At 39.8% G+C, this 27,952-nt stretch overlaps 1 protein-coding gene across 3 annotated transcripts in view; it reads left to right on the plus strand.

The window, feature by feature from the left end:
- The window catches only part of LOC121329010 (short transient receptor potential channel 3), a 31,959-nt gene extending 4,357 nt beyond the window's left edge, over positions 1 to 27,602 (plus strand). For 2 of the 3 annotated variants that reach the window (XM_041274187.1, XM_041274197.1), the window contains 10 exons: positions 5,985 to 6,170; positions 7,916 to 8,080; positions 10,370 to 10,586; positions 15,187 to 15,417; positions 15,597 to 15,861; positions 18,986 to 19,181; positions 25,083 to 25,292; positions 26,372 to 26,455; positions 26,597 to 26,672; positions 26,773 to 27,602. In XM_041274187.1, coding sequence (XP_041130121.1) covers positions 5,985 to 6,170; positions 7,916 to 8,080; positions 10,370 to 10,586; positions 15,187 to 15,417; positions 15,597 to 15,861; positions 18,986 to 19,181; positions 25,083 to 25,292; positions 26,372 to 26,455; positions 26,597 to 26,672; positions 26,773 to 26,915 — 1,773 coding nt within the window. In that variant the 3' untranslated portion in view covers positions 26,916 to 27,602. The remainder of the gene's footprint in view (positions 1 to 5,984; positions 6,171 to 7,915; positions 8,081 to 10,369; positions 10,587 to 15,186; positions 15,418 to 15,596; positions 15,862 to 18,985; positions 19,182 to 25,082; positions 25,293 to 26,371; positions 26,456 to 26,596; positions 26,673 to 26,772) is intronic. The other variant, XM_041274206.1, reaches the window with a different exon arrangement.
- Positions 27,603 to 27,952: the final 350 nt, after the last annotated feature.

The following is a 27,952-nucleotide window of genomic DNA, read 5'->3' on the forward strand; positions in this document are numbered from 1 at the left end:
ATGGAACTCCAGATGATTCTCGTTCTGTCTGTTTTTGTCTGTTTCATGTTCTATGGAACTCCGGATGGCTCTCTTTTGTCTGTTTCTATCTGTTTCATGTACTATGGAACTCCGGATGGCTCTCGTTCTGTCTGTTTCTATCTGTTTCATGTTCTATGGAACTCAGATGGCTCCCGTTCTGTCTGTTTCTATCTGTTTCATGTTCTGTGGAACTCCGGATGGCTCTCGTTCTGTCTGTTTCTGTCTGTTGCCTGTTCTATGGAACTCCGGATGGCTCTGTTTTTTCTGTTTCTATCTGTTTCATGTACTATGGAACTCCGGATGGCTCTCGTTCTGTCTGTTTCTATCTGTTTCATGTTCTATGGAACTCAGATGGCTCCCGTTCTGTCTGTTTCTATCTGTTTCATGTTCTGTGGAACTCCGGATGGCTCTCGTTCTGTCTGTTTCTGTCTGTTTCACGTTCTATGGCACTCAAATGGCTCTTGTTCTGTCTGTTTCTGTCTGTTGCGTGTTCTATGGAACTCCGGATGGCTCTCGTTTTGTGTTTCTATCTGTTTCATGTTCTATGGAACTCCGGATGGCTCTCTTTTGTCTGTTTCTATCTGTTTCATGTTCTATGGAACTCCGGATGGCTCTCTTTTGTCTGTTTCTATCTGTTTCATGTTCTATGGAACTCCGGATGGCTCTCTTTTGTCTGTTTCTATCTGTTTCATGTTCTATGGAACACCGGATGGCTCCCGTTCTGTCTGTTTCTATCTGTTTCTTGTTCTATGGAACTCCGGATGGCTCTCGTTTTGTCTGTTTCTGTCTGTTTCATGTTCTGTGGAACTCCTGATGGCTCTCGTTCTGTCTGTTTCTGTCTGTTTCACGTTCTATGGCACTCAAATGGCTCTCGTTCTGTCTGTTTCTATCTGTTTCATGTTCTATGGAACTCCGGATGGCTCTCGTTCTGTCTGTTTCTGTCTGTTTCATGTTCTGTGGAACTCCTGATGGCTCCCGTTCTGTCTGTTTCTGTCTGTTTAATGTTCTATAGAACTCCATATGGCTCCGGTTCTGTCTTTTTTGACCGAAATGATGCATTGCAGTTGGAGATTTAATTATCCTAATGCTCAGAGCGCCTTTACTTAATTAACACAGTAACTCGCTATTTCCAACATGCATACTGTAGTTTTTTTTTTCTTCCACATTTCTGCTTCTTGGCAAGAGACATGACTTTGTAAGAAGCTTTATTAGTACATGTCTGTGCTTTATCACTGATACCTGTGTAGAACAGAGGAAGGTGAGTATTTTATTACAGAACACTGATTCATTATGGTTGTTGGGGGTTACATGGTCAATACATGTCCCAATGTAAATTCCTGGAAAGAACTGATTTACAGATTACACAACTCCTGTTTTAATGTGTATAGTAACTGTAAGGGATTCATGAATGATCTGCAGATGGGTGCACTGTATCTCATGCCATTATTTTTGTAACAAAGATATGGAATGAAAAGGTAATTTACCATAATAAATAACATGACCAAATTGTTAAATAATAATGCAAATAAGTTTCCAAATTATGCCGTAAAAATAGATTTAGTTTTGTTTTTTAAATCTTAATTCATAACAGGACTGGAAAATGAATTGAAAATCATGTTTTTATCACACAGCTTGGGAAGCAGACTTTATTACAGTAGATCTCTGTAGCCTTACCAAACATGTATTAGTCTATTGTGTCATTCTCTGGGTCTGCAGTGGTAATGCAAAACTCTTCAAACCTTTAGCTACTCTTTCCAGCTTTATTTTACCTGCCTACTATACTATTAACATTGATCAATTACATGATCTAATACTCCATGTATGATGTCTTCAGTATAATTCAATTACAGAGCTGCACTGCTCAGCAGTGTGTACCAGCAGTAAAGCTTTTTAATCAGTGGACTGTTTTGATGGAAGTTTCTGACCTTGGGTGTGCTTTGGCCTTCTTTTCTTCTCAAAGAACAAGTTTCAAGATGAATCAGTTTGAGAGCTAACCATGGCTTCAGAAATGACTGCACTTTAAAAATTCAATATGACTGTGTGACACAATGGCTCGTGTGGTAATGTCAGACCAAGAACTGAATGGACTGTTCAGTGAATGTGAATGAATGCACTGATGCACTGGTTTATTGTAAAATGAATGGTTTTAACAAAACGGAAAGACAGAACAAACAAAATAGCGCGGTGGCCAAAACAAGTAGACAGACAAACAAATGGTGAACGAACCCAAACAGAGCAGCAATTGTTATTATAATTTATCTTCTCTCTCTCTCTCTCTCTCTCTCTCTCTCTCTCTCTCTCTCTCTCTCTCTCTCTCTCTCTCTCTCTCTCTCCCTTACCTCCTCACACCCGACCCCGAGTGAGTGATCTGTGCATCTATATATACAGCTGTGCCGGGATTCAATTACTAATTAATCACTCACTTGAATCCCAGCATGTGAACTCATTTGTGCAATCCCTGTGTTCACATAGTAATACACACTTTACCTGCACATGAAGTGATTGTGCAATCCCTGTGCCTAAATACAAATGTACATTTTAAATTACCCGTGCTACATAGCCCAATTGATACCCCTGCACCAATACATCCACACCAACAATAACACACCACCTACAACATAAAACACAAAATACCCACAGAGGCGGGGCACCCTGCCGCAGACTGATTTATTTTTTATATTGTTTTGATGGTTTTGTTCATAAATACACTGTGAGAAGGTAAAAAGCCAGAATAATGAGATTAACAGTTTAACAAGCAAACACTGCAACATTTCATTGACTGATGCACTTCTACATTGAAATACCCAACCACACTGAGATAATTAAAGTTTCCAGTGACTCCTAGTGAAAGAATAGGTAGGGCTCGAATCCCACTCACGGCAAGCTGACGATCTTGGTCAGCCTTTGAATTCCTGGGAGGTTCAGTAGGGCCGTCGGCAGGGACATGTTTGCCTCATTTTGCTTCAATGACCTTTACTGGTCTGGCACCCAGCAAGACCATGTGGCGACTTCCCAGGATGGGCTCTATCCTGCAGGGTTCAGTAGCTTGTACAGCAAAATGGAGGTTGCCTGTTGCTCTTCGGTCCTCCTGAAAAACATCTGTCAGGAACTGGACTTCAACACTAACCATTTTCTTTCTTTAAATACATTTTCTTCCACTGGGGACATCATTCTTTCTTTAAACACCCTGGTCACAGATGCGTTCTGGTTTGCACCTCATGCATCATTAACATATTAGTAACATTTAGTGAGAGAATTTGCATAATTAGCATCCTGCATGCTCACAGTGCAACACAAGCCGAAATTGGTGCAAAGTAGAGTGCAAAGGAACTTTGCTCTAGTGGTTGGTGGATGTAAGTCATAACCTGGCATTATGTGTTCGTCCCTGTAACAGGGGACTCTTCTGCACAGCTGAAGGAACTAAAGAGATGATGTGGATGCGTGATCGCTGTGTGATTGACAGAGACCAAGACTGGAAGGTTGGGATTGACACACCCCGCAGGCGTGCAGGTTTATTTACATAGATGCACAGACAAACATACAGGAACCCCGCGTGACGCTACCAGCAATGGTAGTTCTTGTGGGGCATACAGCCCGGCGTACAAAAGGCAAAATAAACAAAAACTACAAACAAAAAGTGCTGTGAAGACAGCTTGTGCTACTCCACTAACAAACAGAGGAATGCTTCCACGCCTGTCTGCTATACTGGGTGGGATCTACTGTCCTGAAACTGACTCCCTGTTTAATTTGATATAGCACCCTTCACACCATGGGGTCTCAGGGTGCGCTGTAATCTGAAAAAACAAAATCAGGAACATAGTAATAACAATAATAATGAAACAAGAAAACAATAACAGTCAATTCAACAATACATTCAAAACAGGTAAAATACAAACAAAAAACAGTTCCTAAGGTCATAAAAACACTAATTAAAAGTTTTAAGAACAAGTTCACAAGATCACTATAAAAAAGCTGCCGAGAACAAATGTGTGGATTTAAAATTCAACACTGATGTGGAATGCAGCCAGGCAGAGCGTTCCAGAGAGAAGGGGCAACTCAGCTAAAACTAAGCCTACCAAGAGTAAAACGTCCTGGAACCAAAGGCCTTAGAAGTCCAGAGTTTGACGATCTAAGCTGTCTTCCAGGGATGTAAGGGCTGAGAAGGTCCGTAATGTAACTAGGACCCTGACCATGTAAAGCCTTGTAGGTCAGCAACAGAATCTTGAAGGCAAGACGAGAGTGAACAGGAAGCCAGTGCAAACGCATAAGGACCGGGGTGATGTGTTCTATCCACCTATTGCCTGTCAATCTTTGCAGCATCTGAAGATGATTCAGAGAACGAGTTGGATGAACAGCAAAACGAGCATTGCAGTAATCCTTTCAAGAGCTTACAAAAGCATGCGCGAGGATCTCTGCATCCCTGGGAGACAGAAAAGGACAGTAGAAATATGGTTTTCAAATGATAGCCTAGGGGTTAGATGGACAGCTAAACTGCAGACAACCAAAGAGGCGCCAACAGTAAAATCCCCAAACGAGCAAGAAAACCTACAAAAGGAATAGTGTACTGTGTGACGTTCTAAAAAAAGTTGAAATGTTTCCATTATATTATTTTGTGAGAGATGAGAGAGCAACTGGACGGTAACAGCTCACTCAAGTAGCTGAGCCAGAAAAGGGAGATTAGATATAGGACGAAAGTGCCGGATCCAGCTAAGCTTTTTTTAGAATTGGTTTAACAATGGCTTGCTTTAGTGCAGTAGGTACAAAGCCTCTGGGAAGTGACAGATTAATGATATTAGTACTGGAATGGGACAGAGTAATCAGCACAAAGTTTAACAGTACTAATTGGCCACAGGTCAATAGCACAGGCGGAATCTCTTGTGAAATGGAAAAAGACCAGAGAATGAAAGAGTGCAAAAGGTACAATACACTGGAGAGTCCCACCAGAGAGGGGGGATACCTTGTAATCAGCCCTATTTATAGAGAGCACTGCAACAGCTTATTCAATATAACCAAGTCCGATAATCCCCCAATTTTGAAACTCTGAGATTGCCCAAGCTTCATTCGTCTTCTCTTTGTACAGCTCTGTCTTCAGTTTGCTCTGATCTCTGGGTTAAAGTAGACCTGTGTATCATCTTGTCTGTTAATCACACAAACATTTTAGCAGTGAAGGGTTACAAATGTGTTCTGGGGTTAAGCTATCTAGAATGACCACACAATATTGCTGTTAATTGGAAATGCAAGCACTATTACAAGGAAATGGTGATTGCAAGAGATTCTGGTCCTGGGTATATATTATACATAGCCCGCCTGCTTTAGAGAGTAATTGAAGCAAACTGTTGCTTTGGGTTATAAAAGTCATGCAGAGTGTGATGCAATGCCTGCAGCCATTTCTGCACAACTGAAGGGATTTTCCTGTAGCATGCTAACGTGTAATCACTGTTTGTTTTCTTACAGCTTTGGATTCTGTCAGAGTGACTTGTAACTATACTGTGTTTACATGTATATCCAGGGTTATATTGCATAATAGAGAGAGGGGAATGTCATTAATTAAACGATACTATACAAAGCTATATAAAAGAGAAAAAAGAGTTCTCAAATAAAAAGAAAGGTGAATGGGAAACGTTAACCAAAGTATAATACTACAGTACTAAAGCATGAAATAGGCAATATAGCTCCTGGTTTCTCTGACACTTTGAGATCGGAAATTATTATTTCTTGTTCTTTATTATTATTCTTTATTAGAATTAGAATTATTATTCTTTCCTTTTAGAAAAGGGAATAATGAATCAATTTCCATGCTGCTTTATATAAAAGAAGACCAGCACCACAAATGTAATGATGATAAAATGTAATTAGCATATAAATAGCCCTGTGAATGGAGATCCTTGCAAGCACTTCCCAGCAGTGTGCCTCAGAACATTGCCTGTCATCAGCTTTTCCCAATGCTTCTCCTTCTCATTCAGAATGACTATCGCAAGCTCTCGATGCAATGTAAGGACTTTGTAGTGGGTGTTCTTGATTTGTGCCGAGATACTGAAGAAGTCGAAGCCATACTGAACGGAGATGTGGACGCTGAACCGGACGAAGGGCAGCACCACAGGGCTTCCCTTAGTCGAGTCAAACTGGCCATCAAGTACGAAGTCAAGAAGGTGAATAGACGCATGTTTGCATTTAAAAAACCCTTACCCTGGTCATTTCTGATACAGCAAACTGAGGCTACAGAGATGGAAACAGATGCCCAGTGCACAGCAGTTTGGTCCAATCCTAGTTTTACTAGGAGTTTAATAAGACACAGCTTGTTACCTATACACTGTGGCTAAATATCAAGCTCGTATTAAAACCTGACATGGGTAAACCTGCTAAGCAATAGGAGTTTTATTAACATCACTGGGCTACATTAAATAACAAGTTTTGAAATGCCTTGCTTTATATGTTTGTAGTGTACAAATAGACTAGAGCAATGAGAAAAACTATATGATATCAATAGATATCAACAGCCAATAACTTTATAAAGATGCATTCTGTGTATTAACCATCAAGCATAGAACCTGGCTTGATTGACAGACAGAACCTGGCTTGATTGACAGACAGAACCTGACTTGATTGACAGACGGAACCTGGCTTGATTGACAGACAAAACATGGCTTGATTGACAGACATAATCCATCTTGATTGACAGACAGAACATGGCTTGATTGACAGACATAACCCGGCTTGATTGACAGAATGAGCATGTAGCACAGTAGATAGGGATACTTTCCTTGTAAACGCTCCAGTCATTAATGCAAAGAGAACATTTCGAATGTTGAGATTGATTTCTTCATCAGTCACTAATTAATCGTGGCTTTAGTCACAACACCCCATCTCTAGTGAGAAGGATCGTCCCTCTACAGCCTCTGAGGCTTGGCATATAAAGGAGGGCAAACTGGCTTATTGCATGAATTAGCTTGCAAACGGGCTAGGAAATTAATTTCCACTTACAAGTACACAAAACTAAATTGCACCTCTGTATGGAAGGAAGAGCACCGAGCTGAAATCCTCTATTCCTAGGGAAGGATAATGCAGTAAATATGCAACCCTTGTGCTAAATTACAGTTCAGTAGTTTGAAAGAAGCAATACATGAGCTAATGTGTAATCTAGTCAGCATTACCAGAACATTCGTCAATCAAATGGCTAGCATCTCATTGGTCATTTGATAAACAACACGTCCAGTGATCAGCTAGAAAGATCTTTATATCTTGGCTCAATCCATTTGTCCCGGCTGTACATCAGAGTTCACCTCCTGCTGCCCGGCTTTATCTAACGGGGGAGGGCAGCTATCCTGCCACCCTGCCCATGGCTTCCCTACAGTCAGCCTCTCCACTATCCACTAACTAAATTATGAGGAGGGGTACCTCGAAGGACAAGGCCAAAGATGTAATCAAAGTATATATACCTTAGCTGTCAAAGCTTTAATACATTTTTATTAAAAATTTGTTATTTTTATTGCATGAGTTTTCCTGACTGAAATCCTAATTTTTGTTATTTATCAGCATAATATAGACACCTTTCATCCAGATAGGTCCACGTTATTTCTGATGATTGTTAATTGAGCCGAACTCTTCTTAAGTTTGGCTTACTTATGTAGGGCGCCAACGGAACTCAAATCTCGGTAGGTATTAATAAAGTTACTGAGTAAGGAGCTGGCTATAGTGTTCTCATAACGCAGTTATCATAACGTAGTTTCACATATCAGTTCGATTTTTCTTTTTCTTTTTCTTAAGTAATCCAATTCAAAATGCAAATGGAAAAAAAAAACTGTGCCTCCTTAATGTCTGGGGCTGCTGCTCAGAGGATAGAGTTTCTATGCTATTTTCGCAAACATTAAACTAATGCATCTGTGTTTGTTTCTAGTTTGTTGCCCACCCAAACTGTCAACAGCAGCTGCTGACGATCTGGTATGAAAACCTGTCGGGACTCCGGGAGCAGGCCACAGCTATCAAATGCCTTGTGGTACTGGTTGTTGCCTTAGGCCTTCCATTCCTTGCTGTTGGCTATTGGTTTGCTCCATGTAGCAGGGTACGGCTCTCCTTTACATTACAAAAATGCATTATTATTATCTAGAAAGAAAGGTACATGTAACAGTACTGTACATTCTGTCAAAATAAAGGTCTCTGCGAAGCTTAAATAAATTCCATGTGTTTTATTGTTAAGTAAATTATATTTTTGAACAGGAAAATAAATAGAAATGCTTCATTGCAGTGTACTCAAGGCCCTGAATATTCGGGGGCTGAGCTTGCTTCTTTCAGCTGTGAATTCGAACTATTGTATGTATCTTTGTAAATCTGGTGAAGTTAACTGTATCAGTACTACAGTGCATTAAACCTGGCATTGCACTAAAACTGGTTACAATTTTGACATGGATGTATCTACCGAAGGTAAGGTCATGAATTTTCAGCATGTTTACGGGCCACATTTTGGGTGAAAATCTACATACAGTGGCTTGCGAAAGTATTGACCCCCCTTGGCATTTTTCCTATTTTGTTGCCTTACAACCCGGAATTAAAATGGATTTTTGGGGGTTTATATCATTTGATTTACACAACATGCCTACCACTTTGAAGATGCAAAATATTTTTTATTGTGAAACAAACAAGAAATAAGACAAAAAAACAGAAAACTTGAGCGTGCATAAGTATTCACCCCCCCAAAGTCAATACTTTGTAGAGCCACCTTTTGCAGCAATTACAGCTGCAAGTCTCTTGGCGTATGTATCTATAAGCTTGGCACATCTAGCCACTGAGATTTTTGCCCATTCTTCAAGGCAAAACTGCTCCAGCTCCTTCAAGTTGGCTGGGTTCTGCTGGTGTACAACAATCTTTAAGTCATACCACAGATTCTCAATTGGATTGAGGTCTGGGCTTTGACTAGGCCATTCCAGGACATTTAAATGTTTCCCCTTAAACCACTCAAGTGTTGCTTTAGCAGTATGCTTAGGGTCATTGTCCTGCTGGAAGGTGAACCTCCGTCCCAGTCTCAAATCTCTGGAAGACTGAAACAGGTTTCCCTCAAGAATTTCCCTGTATTTAGCGCCATCCATCATTCCTTCAATTCTGACCAGTTTCCCAGTCCCTGCCGATGAAAAACATCCCCACAGCATGATGCTGCCACCACCATGCTTCACTGTGGGGATGGTGTTCTCGGGCTGATGAGAGGTGTTGGGTTTGTGCAAGACATAGCGTTTTCCTTGATGGCCAAAAAGCTCAATTTTAGTCTCATCTGACCAGAGTACCTTCTTCCATATGTTTGGGGAGTCTCCCACATGCCTTTTGGCGAACACCAAACATGTTTGCTTATTTTGTTCTTTAAGCGATGGCTTTTCTCTGGCCACTCTTCCGTAAAGCCCAGCTCTGTGGAGTGTACGGCTTAAAGTGGTCCTATGGACAGATACACCAATCTCCGCTGTGGAGCTTTGCAGCTCCTTCAGGGTTATCTTTGGTCTCTTTGTTGCCTCTCTGATTAATGCCCTCCTTGCCTGGTCCGTGAGTTTTGGTGGGCGGCCCTCTCTTGCCAGGTTTGTTGCGGTCCCATATTCTTTCCATTTTTTAATAATGGCTTTAATGGTGCTCCGTGGGATGTTCAAAGTTTCGGATATTTTTTTTTATAACACAACCCTGATCTGTACTTCTCCACAACTTTGTCCCTGACCTGTTTGGAGAGCTCCTTGGTCTTCATCATGCCGCTTGCTTGGTGGTGCCCCTTGCTTAGTGGTGTTGCAGACTCTGGGGCCTTTCAGAACAGGTGTATATGTATTGTGATCATGTAACACTTAGATTGCACACAGGTGGACTTTATTTAACTGTTTATCTGACTTCTGAAGGTAATTGGTTGCACCAGATCTTATTTAGAGGCTTAATAGCAAAGGGGGTGAATACATATGCACGCACCACTTTTTAGAATTTTTTGAAACAAGTTATTTTTTTCATTTCACTTCACCAGTTTGGACTATTTTATATATGTCCATTACATGAAATCCAAATAAAAATCCATTTTAATTCCAGGTTGTAAGGCAACAAAATAGGAAAAATGCCAAGGGGGGTCAATACTTTCGTAAAGCCACTGTAACTACCTAGAGCTTGAATAAAGCATGGGAAGATAGGGCCTTGAGTATACTGCCCATAAGAAATCAAACATAAAACATTATTTTCACAAATGAGATATATATTTAGTGTTACTTGGTGGTTTTAAGCAGATATTTTTTCAATAGTTGTGTAATACAGGTCTGTCTCTTCACATTTCGCTGTGATTTCTGTAGTATAGTAGATATGTAAAGGCTTCATGTAGCATCTGTTTTGTTCTTCTCTGTAGCTTGGGAAAGTCCTCAGAAGTCCCTTTATGAAGTTTGTGGCGCATGCTGCATCCTTTATCATATTCCTGGGCTTGCTGGTGTTTAATGCCTCTGACAGATTTGAAGGCATAACAACATTGCCCAACGTCACAGTTACAGATTATCCTGCACAGATATTCCGAGTGAAAACCACAAGGTTTAGCTGGACAGAAGTGCTCATCATGGTCTGGGTTGTAGGTACGTAATTGGGATCTTTATTTGAACTAATTTACAGTGCAAGTAGAGACTGGACCGTATTTCCACACAGAGTCACTTCCTCCCACTTCTCAGTGTCCAACATTCTGAAGCTTTTTAGATTTTATCTGCAGTGATGCACAGCCATTGCACAGCACAAACCTAGATTATACTATACAGGTTTGATTCCAGTCCTATAGATGGCAAGGCTGTGTTTAGTGAGGAGGTCAAACCGAATTCATTATTGCTTTTAAATCCAGGTTTTATGCTGTAAATAAACCAAGCTCCCCTATAAAAGTGACAGTGACAAGTCTGTATGGCAGCTCAAACCTGATAACCACCTTGTCAGTGCAGGTGTTAAATATTGATGTAACGTCTCATTTACTGTGACCCTCATTGAACTGGCACAGACTGAGAGGACTGATAATCAAAGAACAATCTGTCTTGTATATAATAGGGTTTTACTCATCAAGACCTGACCTGTGAAAAAGAGACCCAGTAACAAAGAAAATATCAATTATTTTAACATTTTTAATTCTGTGCTTTATTGTCTGACAGTGTCTCACCAAATTTGTGAAATGCCCATTAAAATATGTAATTTATATTCATGGTTATATTTGCCAGCAATTCAAGCCTGTTTCACGCAAACTGTATTGTAGGTCTAATCGCAGTTTGTTGTCCTGGCTGTGCAAAGTCGCTGGTCTTCACTGGGGATTCCAGTGGGAGCGTTGTATTGGCTCTGGTGCTCCCTTGAGTTAGGCAAAACTGTTACGGACTGTTTCTCCTCATCACGCTACAGCAGACCCTACCAGCCAGGCGCTCAGTGAACTGAGCCTAACACCTGCAGGGCTGCCCTTTGTCCTCCAGAAGCCAGTAGATCACTGACATCCATTCTGGAGTTGCTGGGTGTAAAAGAGGAAGCTGGCTTGGTCGTGGGACGCCCACTGAACCTTCAGATCCCCTGAGCTGTTGGGAAATGCTGCGGTTAGTGAAAAAATAATTGGACATTCCAAATTGGGAAGAAATCTGAGGTCAACTAATTGGGCACACTAACTTACAGTGTATATATAAAACATGGCTTGGAAAAATAAGAACATCTGATCGGTTAAACAGCATCACATGGCCATGCATGCATATAGCGTATAGCATGACTTGCATACTAATGAACCACTTCACTCTGAACTTTCTGAGTGAAGACAGCAGTCCACCGGAAAACAAAAAAAGTAAGTGCACCAGCAACTGTCAGGAGTAGGCACATAGCAGTAGATGAGGAACATCTATCCATCCATCCATTATCATTCCACTTCTCCTGGTGAGGGTCACGGCTAGATGACGAACAGCTAAATTAAATAGAAAAAAACAAAGATTGAAAGAAACACACACAACAAACTACAGCATGGGCTGGTTAATGTACATAAAGAAAAGAATATGGACATTCATTTTATGGAAATAAGTCCAAAAAATCTCAACGACAATAAGGGAATTTTATTCCAGTGCAACTGGGAACCAGTATTCAGTCTTCAATTTTATAACGCTGAGCTGGACTAAATATATATTTTAACAGTAAAAGTTTTAACATCTCTGCTGACAGTGAGTTAAAAACCAACAACAATGTATTCCTGTCAGTCAGGAAATCTCTTAGAAAAGCAGGTAAAGACAAGGCCAGAAACCACCCCCCGAATTACCGGCCTGGATTTGAAGTATCTGCGGGAAACTAAGGTACTATCCACTGACACCGCGGTCGGATTGGTACATAAAGTCTAGTTCGATCGTCAACTTAATCTGGCTCGATGCGGACGCAAGGGTGTCCGACAACTAACAAAAACATCTTTTGAGATCCAAAAGGATGGAAATGTACTAGAATACGTGTGCCTTGCATATAACGAGTTCACAAACTCACTTCAAGATCCGGCTTCAGTCTCCATCAAAGCTGCTCTCCTTATTTCCTTAGTGTCATTTGAAACTCCGCCCATCATCACAGCTTGTGCTCAGTCTTCCAGTTTCTAGTGAGATGGCACTTTCAATGTAGAAATTTACAATAAACTAACAGGTGCAATTTATTTTTAATAAGCAAATAATAAATACACTGTGGATGTATACACGATAAAAGTTTCTGGTTTTGTCTTAATTTCTATGTGTTTGAATTATTTCAATAATTTTTCTTCCCACAAATGACACTTTGGTTCCGATGATATATACCACTTCTGGGGTGGTTAGGCGTGGTATATATCATGGGAACCGCACAATATATGTATATATATATATATATATATATATATATATATATATATATATATATATATATATGTGTGTGTGTGTGTGTGTGTGTGTGTGTATATATATATATATATATATATGTGATTAACTGCCCCTGAAATACAAGCTCAGCTAAATGCTACTAGAAGTACAGATGTTTCAACATCAACTGTTCAGAGGAGATTGCGTGAAGCTGCCCTAACTGGAAGAATTGCTGCAAAGAAACCATTGTTAAGAGTGCAGAATAAGAGGAAGAGACTTGCCAAAAAACACAGAAACTGTACGTTTGAGGAGTGGAAGTCGGTCAAAATTTTAAATATTTGGGTCCAACCTCCAAGTATTTGTAAGACGCAGAGAGGGTGAGCGCATGAGTTCTGCATGTGTGGTTCTCACTGTCAAGCATGGAGGAGGCAGTGTCATGGTCTGGGGTTGCTTTGCTGGTGACAGAGTTGGTGATCTTTACCAAGTCCATGGCAAGTTCAACCAGCATGGCTATCATAGCATACTTCAGAGGCATGCCATTCCATCAGGATTACGGCTAGTTGGGCAGTCCTTCATTCTTCAGCAAGATAATGACCCGAAACACACCTCAAAGTTGTGCAAGAACTATTTGGCGAAGAAGGAAAGTGAAGGACAACTCAATCGAATGACCTGGCCTGCCCAGTCTCCAGACCTCAATCCCATAGAACTTGTATGAGACGAACTGGACAGAAGAGTCAAAGCAAAGCTACCCACAAGTGCCCTACATCTCTGGGAATTGCTGCAGAAGAGCTGGGAAGACATGTAGGGTGATTTCCTGCTGAAACTTGTTAACCGAATGCCTCGTGTTTGTGAGGCTGTTATTAAGGCAAAGGGTGGCTATTTTGAGGAATCCAAGATTTAGAGACAATTTTCAGTTTTCTTGAACAATTGATACTCCTTATGTTTTGTTTTGTATATTGTAACATGTGTTTTCATTTTCAAGTATTTACAGAAACGTATACAACATAAAACATTGTCAATTCTGAAAAAAAACTAGTTTCCAGCAAGCGTACTCAAACTTTTGACTGGTACTGTATATATATATATATATATATATATATATATATATATATATATATATATATATATATATATATATATATATATATATATATATATAATCTAGTCATGTCAATTAGGTGTATCCGACTGCGGTGGGACCAGAGTAAGGGTGGATATGTAAAAGTCGGATGTGTAAATCTTGTTTTAAATACCATTATACACAGCTGAAACAATTACTATATTCACAGAGTTATTGTTTTGAGAATCAACTTTTATTAGGGAGCTCCCCTAAATCCCTTGTTTAGAAAGATACAGGGTATTAATGCTTGTGATAGGGTAGCTGTCTGCCATGTGAGTGCATGCATTCGCTGCTGAGAGACAGGGAGGAGATCGAGACGGAGGGTGACATTGATACGCCCCCCGCAGACAACCAGGATTTATTTACAAATCAACACAATGAAGAGCTCATGCGACTCTGCCAGCAATAGATTAATATATAGGAACATATCTATATCTACATATGTGACACATACACTGTATATATATATATATATATATATATATATATATATATATATATATATATATATATATACACACATGCATACATTACATGGTATATAGATATGTATTGTGTATATATGTATTTTGTTTGCAAAAAAGGTTGGATCAGATACAATGGTATCTGATCCAAGCCAGCCTAACAAAGAAAAGGAAAGTCAGCCACTTTAAGAACAGATTCATCTATCTGACGTTTGTTCCCTGTAATGAGGTCAAGTTATTTATACAAACTAATGACACAAAGTCTGTTTGAGTGCATGTAGCTTAATCGTGCAGGTGTTTTGTATGCATTAGGGACTCATTTATAGCCTGCAGTCATTTCATATACAGACCTTTCTACAAGGCCAGTTTAAGGAATTGAAAGGTTGGTGTTTTCCATATATCACTGGTTGAGGGACTGGCAAACATGTAGCATTTAAAGGGTTACTATTAGGACTGTCAGGAGATTAAAAAAAGGATTATCTTTTATTAATAACTTAAATGTGTCTAAATCAAAGCATTCACTGATTATCAATTAATGCAATTAACACGTCAATTTCTTTGGAGATCAATTTTTTTAACGTGCATTAATCACACTCCTCTGTTTTGACCCTCTTCGCACACCATATTGCATTCCCTGCGGCACTGAATAATACTGAGGTAGACACAGAGCACAGGCCCGCAGGTTTAATAAGCACATGTGTTTATATGTATATATGCTTGTACAATGCAAATGCAGATGTATGTGCTTGTATAATGTGTTGGTTTGGTTTGCATTCTTCAGGGATGATGTGGTCGGAGTGTAAGGAGCTGTGGATGGAAGGCCCGAGGGAATACATTTTGCAGTTGTGGAACGTGCTGGATTTTGGAATGCTCTCCATATTTATCGCTGCTTTCACAGCAAGATTCTTTGCCTTCCTTCAGGCCACGAAAGCTCAGCAGTTTGTAGACGAACATCATTTCAGTGACTTGTCCACAGTAACACTTCCACCAGATATAGAATACTTTACCTACGGTAAGACTATTGTGAGAAACCTACTCCTGTAGATGTTTTTTCTGGTAAAAAATGTGATATAATAATGCATAGAAAGAAACATATTATTTTTTGTGGTTGAGATATTCAAGTCACTGATGCACATTTCACAGATATAATGCTAAAAAAAAGAAATCAATATTTTGTTTTGAATCTTTCAGCGAGAGACAAATGGCTCCCCTCAGATCCACAGCTCATATCTGAAGGTCTCTATGCAATTGCAGTGGTTCTGAGTTTCTCCAGGATTGCTTACATTCTGCCTGCAAATGAGAGCTTCGGCCCATTGCAGATCTCCCTTGGCAGGACGGTCAAGGACATTTTCAAGTTTATGGTCCTGTTTATCATGGTATTCCTGGCCTTTATGATTGGGATGTTTATTCTCTATTCATACTACCTGGGTGCTAAAGTGAACCCAGCTTTTACCACGTGAGTACACACTTCATTGCTTTAATTCTTCTGAAACCCCCTCACTGTCCATTAACAGTACAAGAAAATGTACATTTCTGTAGCTCTTTCCATTTACAAATGTGCAAGGCACTATACAATGAGTAATTATTAGTGGGTCCCCCAGTCGGCTCTCCAAGGTGGTGCTACAGCACTGAACTCAGGCGAACACCAGCCGGGCTGGCCATTATCTTCCACAGCTCCTGGGTGCAACAGGGAATTGGATTGGTTGTGAGAGTGGAGAATGCCCCCTGACTCTCAGTTCTGAGGAAGCAGAATTAAACATTCTGAATTCAATAGAAAACAGCTATAAAATAAAAAAAGGGCCCTCTCAATAGCCTTTTTTATTGTTAGTGTTTTTAATTGTTGTAATTAATGTTTGTTATTATGGTGTAATTTTCGCTTGTTTTGTAAAGTGCTTTGGAATGGCTGGCCATGAAAGGTGCTGTATTAAAAAAAATTGATTGATTGCTATTGAGGTCCATAATACATATAGGGCAGGATTTTGAATAAACTATGTTACTGTATTGAACTGGTGGTATAGTAATGAGAGCTTTAGCAGCAAGTGATTCTCCAACTAAATGTGTTAATTAAATAAATCCGTTAATGCGGGATTCACATACATCACTTCTTGTCTCGATGACTAAATAAGGGGAACTCGTTAATCAAAGTGCATGTTAATGAGATCAAGAAAAATAAATGGAAGCAGAATTCGCTGTTAATGGAAACTACTAGCGTACAGCGAGACAGCTCTCCCACCAGCGAGCAGCAGCCAAATGGAAATACAAAGTAATGGGAATATCTATTGTATGCAAAATTTCTAAACTTCATATAAAATTGTGCATTTTGTCATGCAGAATGTACATTTATTTAGAACACTTCACATATAAAATGCTGTATACAGTTATCTGATTTTTAGATACATCTAATCAAGTACATTATATAGTGCAGATACAGCTAATCAAGTACACTATATAGAGTAGATGCATCTAATCAAGTACACTATATAGAGTAGATAAAGTATAGAAAAGACTATAATATTTTCATAACTACAAATATTGAATTATCTAGGTTGTCTGTAAGAAATTAACTCTGGTCCTGTACACTCTCTCTCTCTCTCTCTCTCTCTCTCTCTCTCTCTCTCTCTCTCTCTCTCTGTATCGCCAGCCGCGGTCTGTTAAATTTTTGTTTCAAGATGAATTATATACGTTAATTAAAACCCTCCTTTTCCAAGTGCAAATTAACTCCTGATAAATTGACAATTAACACGGATTTACTTTTAAATTCCGAAAGAAATAGTCGCAAGAAGCCCTGCTAGTTAAGATATTAACATTATTTCAGAAATTAACATAATTTCAGAAATCACATTAGGATGATTATTTAAGAATGAGATAGGCATAACGACCGCTTGAGAATGCCACAGTCAGTGCTACATACTGATTTCTTGACTAACACTGGAGTTACCATTTACGACCTTTTGAAAATCGTGACCATAATCATTAGCCCCCCACACCCCCACTAAAATGGGTGTTGACAGACACAGCTGATATTGAGGTCCATAATATAAGTCTGAGGGCACCAGCAGAGTTAATAATCTTGGTTGTGACTGACTTGAGAGAGAATTACTCAAGTAACAATGTTCAGAAAGCAGTATACTTTTTCACTTTAGAACTGTTACATTCTGCAGGGTGTGCCTCTAAAGAACAGACCTTCTGATCAGAGTGATGTGTATAGGAAAACAAGCTGTCACTTTCTTCTGAAGAGATTGACATGTATAGGAAAACAAGCTGTCACTTTCTTCTGAAGAGATTGACATGTATAGGAAAACGAGCTGCCACTTTCTTCTGAAGAGATTGACATGTATAGGAAAACGAGCTGTCACTTTCTTCTGAAGAGAGTGACATGTATAGGAAAACGAGCTGTCACTTTCTTCTGAAGAGATTGACATGTATAGGAAAACGAGCTGTCACTTTCTTCTGACATGTATAGGAAAACGAGCTGTCACTTTCTTCTGAAGAGAGTGACATGTATAGGAAAACGAGCTGTCACTTTCTTCTGAAGAGATTGACATGTATAGGAAAACAAGCTGTCACTTTCTTCTTGACATGATAGGAAAACGAGCTGTCACTTTCTTCATGAATAGGAAAACGAGCTGTCACTTTCTTCTGAAGAGATTGACATGTATAGGAAAACAAGCTGTCACTTTCTTCTGAAGAGAGTGACATGTATAGGAAAACAAGCTGTCACTTTCTTCTTTTTCCTCACACATTACATTTTCTTGATCTTTTTTATGCTTCTTTTCTCTTTTCCATTAGTACACATAAATAAAATCAAGTTTGATATTCATGAAACCAACAATAGTCGAGAACACTTTCATGAATATCAAATTGTACAGTATTTTTTATTCATAAAAACAGACTTTGAAAAAAAAAACACTCTTTAAACAGTTCACAAGTGCAAACATTGTTATCAGGGATAACGTTGGGTTGCATTAATGTTCAGTAAAGCACATGAACATTCTTTGTTCACTGCTTGGGCTCAATTGAACCCTACCTACATCACAGTATACAGTAATAACGCCTACTCTATATAGCATACGTGATTAGATGCATCTACTTTATATAGTGTACATGATTAGATGCATCTACTCTATATAGCGTACATGATTAGATGCATCTACTCTATATAGCGTACATGATTAGATGCATCTACTCTATATAGCGTACATGATTAGATGCATCTACTCTACATAGCGTACATGATTAGATGCATCTACTCTATATAGCGTACATGATTAGATGCATCTACTCTATATAGCGTACATGATTAGATGCATCTACTCTATATAGCATACGTGATTAGATGCATCTACTCTATATAGCGTACATGATTAGATGCATCTACTCTATATAGTGTACATGATTAGATGCATCTACTCTATATAGCGTACATGATTAAATGCATCTACTCTATATAGTGTACATGATTAGATGCATCTACTCTGTATAGTCTACTTGATTAGATGTATACCTTGTCCCAAACACCTATTGATATTTAAATCTAATCTTTTTTCTTCCATTCTCTCCCTTTTTCTTTCCTGCATTAGAGTTGAAGAAAGTTTTAAAACTTTGTTTTGGTCTATATTTGGTCTGTCTGAAGTATCGTCAGTCGTGCTAAAATATGACCACAAATTCATTGAGAACATTGGCTATGTATTATATGGGATATACAATGTGACAATGGTGGTGGTGCTTCTCAACATGCTGATTGCTATGATCAACAGTTCATACCAAGAAATAGAGGTATGGCAACTGTGTGCGATGGGCTGCTGTTTAAAGATGTTTAAGGGATATGGTGGAGGCTGATGTATGTGTGGAGGTTTTTCAGTTGTTGCTTATCCAGTGTAATGAAACATGCTAAAGACATTTACCACAAGCTATAGAGAGTATAACAATCAGGGGTAAACTTTACATGAAGGTGAGCTGTCAGTCTGTCCATCTGTTGTATCCTGTCTGTTCTTGTGGCAGGGCTGAGTCCCTGCACATGAGAACAGGGTTTTGTTTTAGTTCGGGGCGTTTTCTGTTTGTTTATTTTTGTAAATAATTATTAGATTGCCGGATGCACATCCTACCTGCTGGGTTTGGTTGAGGGGAAAAGCAGCTGGTCATTGGTTAGCCACACCTCGGGGCAGCTGAAAAGTCACAGGACAAAGACTGCCCACGCTACCTGGACAACACAATCCACTGGAGATTTGGAAAAAGAAAGCCAAAACTGCAGACCACCATGTGTGGGACCGGGGTCAGGGTTTGAATTGTTATACAGCCAGCACTGGGATATCTGTTAGTCGTTTTTAACGGCGTGCATTAGGAATAAAATCAATCCCCTTTTTTATATATATATATATATATATATATATATATATATATATATATATATATATGTAATTAAAACAAATTAATGCACTTTCCCATCGCACGCAATTTCCGACTCCGACTCCACTTTTCTGATACAAAGTCCATCTCTCCAATCTTACAGTTTATCTGAATATCCGTCACAGCCTGTGTTTTTTTTTTAATTTATTTTTTATTCTCGCCAAATCAGTCTGTGTTATATTGTGCAGTTACACAGCGCTTCCTCCAGTTTCACCTGACAAAAATGCAGCTAAAACAAAGCCAATGAGACGAGCTAGGGCAGTGTAACAGTTACTCATTAAACAGTTTTAGATACTGTGATGTATTTTTTTTAATCTGTGAGCTTTAGATGTTTTTGTGCATGTTCATTTGCAAGTGGACTGTGACATTAGGACCTTATCAAGCACTATATTCTGCAATTTTGAACACTGACTTTGGATACTGTTTTAATTTTGGAAACTGGTGTTGTTTTTTTTATCTTTTGCTAACACAGTTCTGTACATGGCAGCATTTTGATTTCATTTTTCTGTTGGGTTGTTATGGGGAATTTTACACACTGCTGCAATATGTACCGGATTTAAAAGTATGTGCTGTATTACAGTCCACGTGTCCACATAGCAAGTGATATTTTCAAAATCACATCGTTCTGAATTCAAATATTTCTGTTGGAAATATAGTACTGTACCAATAAAACCAACTGCAGTACATCTAAATGGAAGCCTACTTATTTTAAAACAGTCCTATCAGCTATGTATTTTTGACATTGTTTTTTTTTGTGCTCCCTGAAAAAACAGACAAGTGTTTGTCTTTTACTGCTGCGTTATTCCCCGAACTCGTTCGCTAACAAATTTCAATGAAAGTCCTCTCTGGATGAAAAACACAGCTAACAGGAGGACCGTCTTCAAATAGTTAAACATTCGAGACAGATTGCTGTAAATATCATGCCTTGACCCTGCTGAATGAAATCTTCTATTAACGATCTACCATCATCATGATCCATCTCTTGTGATTTGTCAGATATAAGTAAAAGAAAACGGCAACAGTGCCAAAGAAAAGAGAAATATGCGCTACAATATACGTCTCCCTGTACAGTTCCTCAAACCCAAGTCATAGTGTTTCTTTCTGTATGAAGCATGTGTGTGAGCAGGGCCGGGGGTTGTTTGGGTGGTAGGGGGTAGGTCACAAAGTGCTCACCTGCATACTCTTCAGATCAGATGAAATAATCAGATGTGCATCACACTCGTTTAACCATCACTGAAGTCTAAATTGTATAGGGTCGGATATGCGAGTGCTGACTGTAGGAAGCAGGGATTATAAATCCCACAAGTATAGCAAGGTGTGTCAGTGGGGCCTCCTTTATGCAGAGTAGCGCCCCCTGTCACAGTGCTATTTTAGCAAAGGCTGTGTTAAGCTGTGAATATGGTTCTAAGAAAGCTAATTTTTGTCTTTATGCAAGCTGATAGATACCTGCCACTATTACAGCTACATAATGTACATAGGACTTCAAATTTTGCACATATATGTTTTTTTATCCAAATGCTTCAGTTATTTAATTCAACATTCTAGGTTTTGTTCTAGAGCCATACGGATCCATCTTTCAATTATTTAATTAAACATTCTAGGTTTTGCTATATGGATCTATGTGTTACAGGGTACTACTTTTTCCAACACCGTTTTCAACACATTTGCAAATAAAATGTCATTTTATACTTTTGATAAAAACAACCTTTGACAACTTATGCACTCTCCCACCATACTATGTATTATAATGACAAGTTACATTTACGGCACACATCAAAAAAACAACATGCACTGCTGTTGGGATTTATTGGGCACCAGGGAAATGAAATACGACTACTCTTTTACAAAACAGCCTTTCCATTAGCATGATTCATGGAAAACAACTAGGCTTTGCAGTGATCAAGTCCCAGCTCCTGTCATTGGTTGTATAAAGAATGAGACGGTAGCATGGCCAGCTTTTTTCTGTGCTTTGTGATTCTGAGGTTCGCAGTAAAAGACACTGTTAAGCTGTGAATATGGTTACTTTGCAGTCAGGCAGCATGTAGTTCGATGCTGTGTGTCACAAGTGCAGCTCTGTCCTGACCTGCAGAATCACCCTGCCATTTACTCCCAGGTTAGAGGTCGACAGTTGTGACCAATTGTGCCGTTGTTTTGTGATGTGGACGGCACATTGAGGGCTTGTTTCACTTCAGACCTTTACTGGATCTCAGTTATAATATCATTTTTCATCCTGAATTATGCTTGTTTTCTCCTTTCCCGAACAATTTTATACAGCATGCCATACAGTGAAATGTATTTTATTATTTCTACAAGCTCTACTTTGTTTCTCGGTGGTGTTGGAGCCCTCTGCTGGTACATCTTGCAAAAGCAGAACTCCATATGAAAATGTGTTCTGGCTGCCAGACCCAGATATATAGTACAGCCTGACCCAGATATATAGTACAGCCTGACCCAGATATATAGTACAGCCTGACCCAGATATATAGTACAGCCTGACCCAGATATATAGTACAGCCTGACACCCAGATATATAGTACAGCCTGACCCCCAGATATATAGTACAGCCTGACCCAGATATATAGTACAGCCTGACCCAGATATATAGTACAGCCTGACCCAGATATATAGTACAGCCTGACCCAGATATATAGTACAGCCTGACCCAGATATATAGTACAGCCTGACCCAGATATATAGTACAGCCTGACCCAGATATATAGTACAGCCTGACCCAGATATATAGTACAGCCTGACCCAGATATATAGTACAGCCTGACCCAGATATATAGTACAGCCTGACCCAGATATATAGTACAGCCTGACCCAGATATATAGTACAGCCTGACCCAGATATATAGTACAGCCTGACCCAGATATATAGTACAGCCTGACCCAGATATATAGTACAGCCTGACCCAGATATATAGTACAGCCTGACCCAGATATATAGTACAGCCTGACTGACCCAGATATATAGTACAGCCTGACCCAGATATATAGTACAGCCTGACCCAGATATATAGTACAGCCTGACCCAGATATATAGTACAGCCTGACCCAGATATATAGTACAGCCTGACCCAGATATATAGTACAGCCTGACCCAGATATATAGTACAGCCTGACCCAGATATATAGTACAGCCTGACCCAGATATATAGTACAGCCTGACCCAGATATATAGTACAGCCTGACCCAGATATATAGTACAGCCTGACCCCCAGATATATAGTACAGCCTGACCCAGATATATAGTACAGCCTGACCCCCAGATATATAGTACAGCCTGACCCAGATATATAGTACAGCCTGACCCCCAGATATATAGTACAGCCTGACCCAGATATATAGTACAGCCTGACCCAGATATATAGTACAGCCTGACCCAGATATATAGTACAGCCTGACCCAGATATATAGTACAGCCTGACCCAGATATATAGTACAGCCTGACCCAGATATATAGTACAGCCTGACCCAGATATATAGTACAGCCTGACCCAGATATATAGTACAGCCTGACCCAGATATATAGTACAGCCTGACCCAGATATATAGTACAGCCTGACCCAGATATATAGTACAGCCTGACCCAGATATATAGTACAGCCTGACCCAGATATATAGTACAGCCTGACCCAGATATATAGTACAGCCTGACCCCCAGATATATAGTACAGCCTGACCCAGATATATAGTACAGCCTGACCCAGATATATAGTACAGCCTGACCCAGATATATAGTACAGCCTGACCCAGATATATAGTACAGCCTGACCCAGATATATAGTACAGCCTGACCCCCAGATATATAGTACAGCCTGACCCAGATATATAGTACAGCCTGACCCAGATATATAGTACAGCCTGACCCCCAGATATATAGTACAGCCTGACCCAGATATATAGTACAGCCTGACCCAGATATATAGTACAGCCTGACCCAGATATATAGTACAGCCTGACCCAGATATATAGTACAGCCTGACCCAGATATATAGTACAGCCTGACCCAGATATATAGTACAGCCTGACCCAGATATATAGTACAGCCTGACCCAGATATATAGTACAGCCTGACCCAGATATATAGTACAGCCTGACCCAGATATATAGTACAGCCTGACCCAGATATATAGTACAGCCTGACCCAGATATATAGTACAGCCTGACCCCCAGATATATAGTACAGCCTGACCCAGATATATAGTACAGCCTGACCCAGATATATAGTACAGCCTGACCCAGATATATAGTACAGCCTGACCCAGATATATAGTACAGCCTGACCCAGATATATAGTACAGCCTGACCCAGATATATAGTACAGCCTGACCCAGATATATAGTACAGCCTGACCCAGATATATAGTACAGCCTGACCCAGATATATAGTACAGCCTGACCCCCAGATATATAGTACAGCCTGACCCCCAGATATATAGTACAGCCTGACCCAGATATATAGTACAGCCTGACCCAGATATATAGTACAGCCTGACCCAGATATATAGTACAGCCTGACCCAGATATATAGTACAGCCTGACCCAGATATATAGTACAGCCTGACCCAGATATATAGTACAGCCTGACCCAGATATATAGTACAGCCTGACCCAGATATATAGTACAGCCTGACCCAGATATATAGTACAGCCTGACCCAGATATATAGTACAGCCTGACCCAGATATATAGTACAGCCTGACCCAGATATATAGTACAGCCTGACCCAGATATATAGTACAGCCTGACCCAGATATATAGTACAGCCTGACCCAGATATATAGTACAGCCTGACCCAGATATATAGTACAGCCTGACCCCCAGATATATAGTACAGCCTGACCCAGATATATAGTACAGCCTGACCCAGATATATAGTACAGCCTGACCCCCAGATATATAGTACAGCCTGACCCAGATATATACTACAGCCTGACCCCAGATATATAGTACAGCCTGACCCAGATATATAGTACAGCCTGACCCAGATATATAGTACAGCCTGACCCAGATATATAGTACAGCCTGACCCAGATATATAGTACAGCCTGACCCCATATATATAGTACAGCCTGACCCAGATATATAGTACAGCCTGAGGCCCAGATATATAGTACAGCCTGACCCAGATATATAGTACAGCCTGACCCCCAGATATATAGTACAGCCTGACCCAGATATATAGTACAGCTTGGTAAACAAGATTTAAACTGTTTAAACAGTCACATCATTTAAAAATCTAAGACTCTGTTCTCTGTTATTAAAGAATGATGCAGATGTGGAATGGAAATTTGCTCGTTCAAAACTCTGGCTGTCGTACTTTGATGATGGAAAAACTTTACCCCCTCCATACAGTATTGTGCCCAGCCCCAAATCCTTCTTTTACTGCATCATGAGAGTGGCGAAGCTTTTCAGATGCAGAAGGAGAAGAATGAAGAAGGATGTAGAACTGGGAATGGACATATCCAAGTCCAGGGTATGTGTGCAAATGAATTTTGGATATTAAAGAGATTTCACTCTCACTTTGTCTGTGAGACTTGGGGCTCTGTTCACAAAGCCTTAGCCTCATGAGGACTTGTTTTAAGAATATTTTCTCAAAGCCTGTTTTTATAAATAAAATTAAATTAATATTGATACTTATCAAACTGTTCTTTACTGTTCTTAATAAAACCACGAAAGAGCAGCTTAAATAACTCCTGAATTTAAACGCTGTGATTAGAGCCCACGGTTTGAGACACAACAATTCCAAAAATGTTTTTAAAATGAGTCCCGCTCCAAATGGGTGATGCTTGACATGACTGCAACCTCACGGTCACACACACCTCACAGTATTCAATGTACAGTGTACACTATGTGAAATGAGCTGAAGAACACATATTAGTAGCACTATTAGTGTTATGATCATGTTTGGTAAGACAATAGAAATCATTAAAAGCATAGACCTGAATGTATTCATGTGTAGGTGCTCCCCAGTCTCACAGGCAGCAGCTGAAACCTGTTCTGCCTACTAACAGAACAGCCACTAGTATGTCAAGTCAAAGCGGAGGGGGAGTTTGAAACCAGCTGCATCCCACAGACCATCTTCAATGTAATTACCAGCCATGTGGAGGATTTGATAACTGCTGAGCCCCACAAACAGCGTCTTTGTTAGAGGACGAGTTGCCTGTGAGCACATCCTACATTGTGTGAGGGGTTTGAATTGTAAAAAGTGCTTGAAGCATATTGGTATTGTCCAGTGTAGCTGTGACCACAGGGAATAAATAAACCCACCAATGACATGTATTTTATTGTATGCAAAGAAATGGACACAGGTGTGTAGTGACTGCATTTTGCCTTGTGGTTGGATATAGTGTATCACAGCAAACACAGCCCAAGTGTTTATTAATGTTTATTAACATGTTCACTACCAGAATAGGTTAACTCCCATGTTCCAGAGTAACTCAAAATAGGGTTATTGAACTGTATGGCACGGGAATGCAATATCACATGTAGATGTTACAATGATGTCACAGTGTACAATGAAACCCAGTTAATGAAATGTTTTTGTATTCTTAGTTGAACCTGTTCAGTCAGTCGAACCTGAAAATCTCAGAGGCTCACACTTTCAACGCCATACTCAACCAACCCACTCGCTATCAGGCAAGTCCATGGATTTAAAAAAGACTTTAACTACTGGTTTACTGATTTGTAAAAGCAAGCTATTGCCTGCTATATTTTTTCTTTTCTTTTACTGCAAACCTTATGAGAACCTTAAAAATGAAATGATTCTCTTGTTTACAGAAAATAATGAAGTGTCTTATAAAACGTTTTGTGTTAAAAGCACAAGTTGACAAAGAGAACGACGAAGTCAATGAGGGTAAGACCTGCTTTATCTGAAGCCCTTTCCTCGAACTTCTGTTTTTCTGCAAATTTCCAAACCCCATGCTTTGTGTTAATGCTGTGACTCTTTATTGCAGGTGAACTAAAAGAAATCAAACAGGACATCTCCAGTCTCCGCTATGAGCTTCTGGAAGACAAGTCCCAAGCGACTGAGGAGCTGTCTGTTCTCATACAAAAGCTTAGTGATAAGCTTAACATTAACATAACAAGATGTGAATGATTAGAACCACATACACAATGGCAAGTATCTGCATTATGGACAAAACATTTGTTTTCTTTCAAATTCAATTATTAATTATCAAAAATCATTACATGTTTTAATATTTGGCACCAGAAATCGTAGCTAAATTATGTTTAATGCTTAGAAAAGTAATAGCCAGCCCCCTGTGTCTGGCACATGTTGGTTATTTTGTAAATTGATTAAGTCTTTCTAGTTTTTTGTATTTTTTAAATTTTATTTTGTATTAATATGTATACATCATATAACTGTTTAATGCACACATTGTATAACTGGAGAGATATGGATGCTTGCCACAGGCTGTGCTAAATTCAGGTGTCACAAAAGGGCACAAGATAGATGTAAACGTGTTGTAATGATAGCACAGATTACTGCAATAATACTTGTGACTTAAGCAAAACTGGCTCCACAGTTACATTACAGTATGCAAATATACTTTAGGACTATTACTACTAAATATACTATAGAACAGTCAAATGTCATATTTTATGTTACTGTATGCACATTTCAACCAGAAGAAACATAGTGCTGGTAAAGGCGCTCTGTGTGGAGTGCAGGATGAGCCCTGTAGCCTGGAGATCTCCAGTTGCAGCCCAGGCTATTCTATTACCGACCGTGGAAAGGAGCTCCCAGGGGATGGGCGCACAATTGGCCGAGCGCTGCCTGGGGGGGGGGGGGGGGGGGGGGGGGGGAGGTTGTAGGTTCAGGTCGGCCACGGTGTCCTCAGCTCACTGCACACCAGCGACCCCTGTGGTGTGGCCAGACGCCTGCAGGCTTGCCTGTAAACTGCCCAGAGCTGCGTTGTCCTCTGAAGCTGTAGCTCTGAGGTGGCTGTACGATGAGTCTGCAGTGTGTAAAGAAGCGGGCGGCTGACGGCACACGCTTCGGAGGACAGCATGTGTTTGTCTTCGCCGCACCTGAGTCAGCATGGGGGTGGTAGTGGTGAGCTGAGCCTAAAAATAATTGGATATGCCAAATTGGGAGAAAATAATAATAATAATTGACGATTACTAAATTAA

The sequence above is a fragment of the Polyodon spathula genome, chromosome 2, assembly GCF_017654505.1.
Source record: "Polyodon spathula isolate WHYD16114869_AA chromosome 2, ASM1765450v1, whole genome shotgun sequence".
Taxonomy (NCBI): Eukaryota; Metazoa; Chordata; class Actinopteri; order Acipenseriformes; family Polyodontidae; genus Polyodon; species Polyodon spathula.